Below are 4255 nucleotides of genomic sequence, written 5' to 3' on the forward strand. Positions count from 1 at the left end.
CAGAGACCCAGTGGGGAAAGATCACCGTAGGCAGCCTCCTGGCTGCACCCTGTGGGTAGTAGCAATAACAGCTGTCATTGGGGACCGGTGAAGGGTTGGGAAAGGAGTCGGTCCCGTGCCTAGCCAGGGGCTCCAGGGGGTCTCAGTGACGCGCGAGTGGAGCGCAGAGAAGCCGCCGCGGTAGTGGCGGCGGCTGCTGCGGCGGCAGCATCTCCAGAATCTGGGGAGGCGACCGCGCCCGGCAGTGGGGCGCGCGGAGCTGTCCTTTCAGCACCACCGTGCCGCGCCCCTCGCAGGGCCCGAGCCAAGATGCTTGGGCTTCGCTGGCGCTCCTAATTCCGCGGGCGCCTACGGCGCGGGAGCTTGCCCTCTCCCGGGCTGAGGGGCACGCGGATCGGAAGAGGAGGCGAGGGAGGGGGCTCTGCGAGCCTCGGGGCCGCGCAGCCACCTGTGAGCCTCCTACAACTGCGGGCGGCGGCGGCATCCCCGGCCGGAGACAGGAGACGCTCGGCGGACCCCGCCCGCCGGCCGACCCGGCACACACACAGGCGCACACACACTCGCACCCGCGTGCACACGCACAGCCAGCCGGCAGCTGCAGCCGCCGCGATGCTCGCCAGCGGGTCGGGGAACTTTCCCGCCGGCCTCGGCCGTGGGCCCCCCGCCCTCCCAGGTAAGCGCTCCCAGAACGCTCAGGGCCAGCCCCGGCAGCTCCACTGGATAAGGCGCGGCGCACGCGGCTCCGGGGCACGGCGCCAGGCGGGCGGCGAGGCTCCGGGCGGCGGTGAGGGGGGCTCCAGTCGTGGCGGCTGGATGCAGGGGACGTCAGGCCGGCTCCCATTTCCTCAGCCCGGGTTTACAGACTCGAGCGGTGAATTTCCCCGCCCCCCTCCAAAAGCTACGCGCCCCCCACCTCGGCCGAGTCCTGCCCGTGCGCATCCCAGCTCCGGTCCCGCCTGTCTGCGGCGAGCGGGCGGGGGCGTCTCCTCCGCCCGCCCACAGGCAAGGTCAGTCCGCAGCCCCTGGGCTCTGGAAGTCGTGTGGGAGCGACCCCGTCAGCGAAAAACGACTGCCAAGACCCCCGGGGTGGGTGCGGGGCAAGGCCATTCCAGTGGAAACATACTCTCCCCATTGAAGCCTGTTCCTGGAGGGTCCAAAGCCCACAGAAACACCTGCCCCGTTCTCCCCCCAGCCCCCCTGCCCTTCAGCAATCAGAGACCCTCCTGGAGAGGACTGGGCCGGCCAGACATAGCTAGGGAGAAAAAGGGGCGCGCCCAGCCCTGAGCGCCCGGCTCTCAAGCAGACCCGTTTCCCTTGGCTTCCAGGTGTAGCGCCCCCGCGCGGCGCGGGCGGCCGGGCGTCTCCAGCATGACCCACCAGAGCCTGTGGGACCTGTCGGAGGCCAACGTCGAGGATGGAGAGATCCGCATCAACGTGGGCGGCTTCAAGAGGCGGCTGCGCTCGCACACGCTGCTGCGCTTCCCCGAGACGCGCCTGGGCCGCCTGCTGCTCTGCCACTCGCGCGAGGCCATCCTGGAGCTCTGCGATGACTACGACGACGTCCAGCGTGAGTTCTACTTCGACCGCAACCCGGAGCTCTTCCCCTACGTGCTGCATTTCTACCACACCGGCAAGCTTCACGTCATGGCCGAGCTGTGCGTCTTCTCCTTCAGCCAGGAAATTGAGTACTGGGGCATCAATGAGTTCTTCATCGACTCCTGCTGCAGCTACAGCTACCACGGCCGCAAAGTGGAGCCTGAGCAGGAGAAGTGGGACGAGCAGAGCGACCAGGAGAGCACCACGTCCTCCTTCGACGAGATCCTCGCCTTCTATAACGACGCCTCCAAGTTCGATGGGCAGCCCCTGGGCAACTTCCGAAGACAGCTGTGGCTGGCTCTGGACAACCCCGGCTACTCCGTCCTGAGCAGGGTCTTCAGCATCCTGTCCATCCTCGTGGTGTTGGGGTCCATCATCACCATGTGCCTCAATAGCCTACCAGACTTCCAAATCCCTGACAGCCAGGGCAACCCTGCCGAGGACCCCAGGTTTGAAATCGTGGAGCACTTTGGCATCGCATGGTTCACGTTTGAGCTGGTTGCTAGGTTTGCTGTGGCACCTGACTTCCTCAAGTTTTTCAAGAATGCCCTAAACCTTATCGACCTCATATCCATTGTCCCTTTTTACATCACTCTGGTGGTGAACCTCGTGGTGGAGAGCACGCCTACTCTGGCCAACCTGGGCAGAGTGGCCCAGGTCCTGAGGCTGATGCGGATTTTCCGCATCTTAAAGCTGGCCAGACACTCCACTGGCCTCCGCTCCCTGGGAGCCACCTTGAAGTACAGCTACAAAGAAGTAGGGCTTCTCCTGCTCTACCTCTCCGTGGGCATTTCCATCTTTTCTGTGGTGGCCTACACCATTGAAAAGGAAGAGAATGAGGGCCTGGCCACCATACCTGCTGGCTGGTGGTGGGCCACTGTCAGTATGACCACTGTGGGGTATGGAGATGTGGTCCCAGGGACCACAGCAGGGAAGCTGACTGCTTCTGCCTGCATCCTGGCAGGTATCCTAGTGGTGGTTCTGCCCATCACCTTGATCTTCAATAAGTTCTCCCACTTTTATCGGCGCCAAAAGCAACTCGAGAGTGCCATGCGCAGCTGTGACTTTGGGGATGGTATGAAGGAGGTCCCTTCCATCAATTTAAGGGATTACTATGCCCATAAAGTTAAATCCCTCATGGCAAGCCTGACGAACATGAGCAGGAGTTCCCCAAGCGAACTAAGTTTAAATGATTCCCTACATTAGCTGGGAGGACTTGACATCCTCAAACCTACATGGCTAAGCTGCCTCGTGTGTCTCTGGCACAGTCCAGACACCTTCGGGTTTTGGTGTAAGGAGTAGGCCCAACCTCCAGGGGGAAGGTGCATGGGATACGCGCTCCAGGTTGCTTTTACAACATCTAGAATCATTTTTGAGGGTGGTGTGTCTGACACCATCTCTTTGTACCTTTCAATGAAATGATACTCACTGGTTTTTGGATCATGGGCATGAAATGTTCCTTTCTACCAGATGACTGCCACCCAGAATGCTAAGTTTTCTGTCCATTGTGTTCACTCTTCTTGTACTTGTGGCCTAGTGCTGTCTGTGAGTCATTTGTGCTCCTGTTTCTGAGGTTGTCATGTGAGTTCTGTACAAAAAGACTCTATAAATCTGTCCTGTGGAAACACATCTATGAGGTCAACATGGATATAAGGTGATTTTGCTCACAGTCATGAAAACAAAATCTTAGTTCTTTATCCATTGCCTTCATTTAGTTTTAATACAAAACAGAGAGTATGATGTGAAGCCACATCACCAATGTAAGTCTATGAGTTGTTCTTGTAAATGATCTGTAGCTGTGGCTTGCATGGCTGCACTGATCACTTTCAGAATGAAGTTCGCTGATGTTCATTTTGTAAATGTCACTCTTTAGAAAATGTTACTCAGATAAACATTCAATGAAAGTTGGAATTTTTTTCCAAGAGCAGATGCATTAGGGACAGAGGGTTAAGCTAACCATGGGCCTAATCCTAGGATGCTTAAAGCTGAGTCAGCCCAGGCTGAGCCCTTTCTTTCAAGATCAGGGCTCCATCTTTCCCTAGAGTGACCATAGTGACATTTATTTCTGGCTGAGGGTCCTGGTCTAGGTCATTTAATCAAATTGTGCTGTGTCTTAATATTAGCATGTTTTAAAAAATATTTATTTTTAAGATGTTTAGGAATAAGGTTGTGTTGTCTTTCTCAAGTAAAAAGAAGTTTACTGTGATGTTATCTCCCTGGGGTGAATGTCATTGAATTGCTATCAGGGCAGTTGCTTAAAAACCTTTATTGCCTGCTCTGAAAGTTCATACAATGGGATTTTTTTTTATTCCCAAGCAGAACTTAGATAATTTTGCTTCTAGGCTACAGTATGTTTGATATGATGGTATGATTGCCTGGGATTTCCTGCTGTGACATAGAAATCTGGTGGCATGGAAGCATGTACTCAAAATATAGATATGCATGGAGGCTGTGTGGTTTACCCAGGATTGGAGCACTAGTGCTCTTATTTCCATTTCATCTGCCTTATGTTGGTGAGAGGAGGGTAGATGTCAGGAAAAAGGAAAGAGAATTTTCAAACAAAAAATTACTACTTCATAAAATGTCATAAATAATTGCAAACTACTCAAAGAATTCAATGCTATTTAGAAGACCTTTAAACTTCTAAGCTTGTGTTGAA

At 55.3% G+C, this 4255-nt stretch overlaps 1 protein-coding gene across 1 annotated transcript; it reads left to right on the forward strand.

Annotated features, from left to right (window-relative positions):
* Nucleotides 1–557: 557 nt before the first annotated feature.
* Nucleotides 558–3121, forward strand: KCNS2 (potassium voltage-gated channel modifier subfamily S member 2). The gene is made up of 2 exons (XM_037803352.1): nucleotides 558–673; nucleotides 1326–3121. Exon 2 carries the CDS (start codon nucleotides 1369–1371, stop codon nucleotides 2800–2802), a length of 1434 nt encoding a protein of 477 aa, XP_037659280.1. The 5' UTR covers nucleotides 558–673; nucleotides 1326–1368; the 3' UTR covers nucleotides 2803–3121.
* Nucleotides 3122–4255: the final 1134 nt, after the last annotated feature.

This window comes from Choloepus didactylus, chromosome 14 (assembly GCF_015220235.1).
Source record: "Choloepus didactylus isolate mChoDid1 chromosome 14, mChoDid1.pri, whole genome shotgun sequence".
Classification (NCBI taxonomy): Eukaryota; Metazoa; Chordata; class Mammalia; order Pilosa; family Megalonychidae; genus Choloepus; species Choloepus didactylus.

What these genes read in the sequence shown, in the direction of transcription:
- KCNS2 (XM_037803352.1), top strand. Translation starts at nt 1,369, where the DNA reads ATGACCCACCAGAGCCTGTGGGACCTGTCGGAGGCCAACGTCGAGGAT.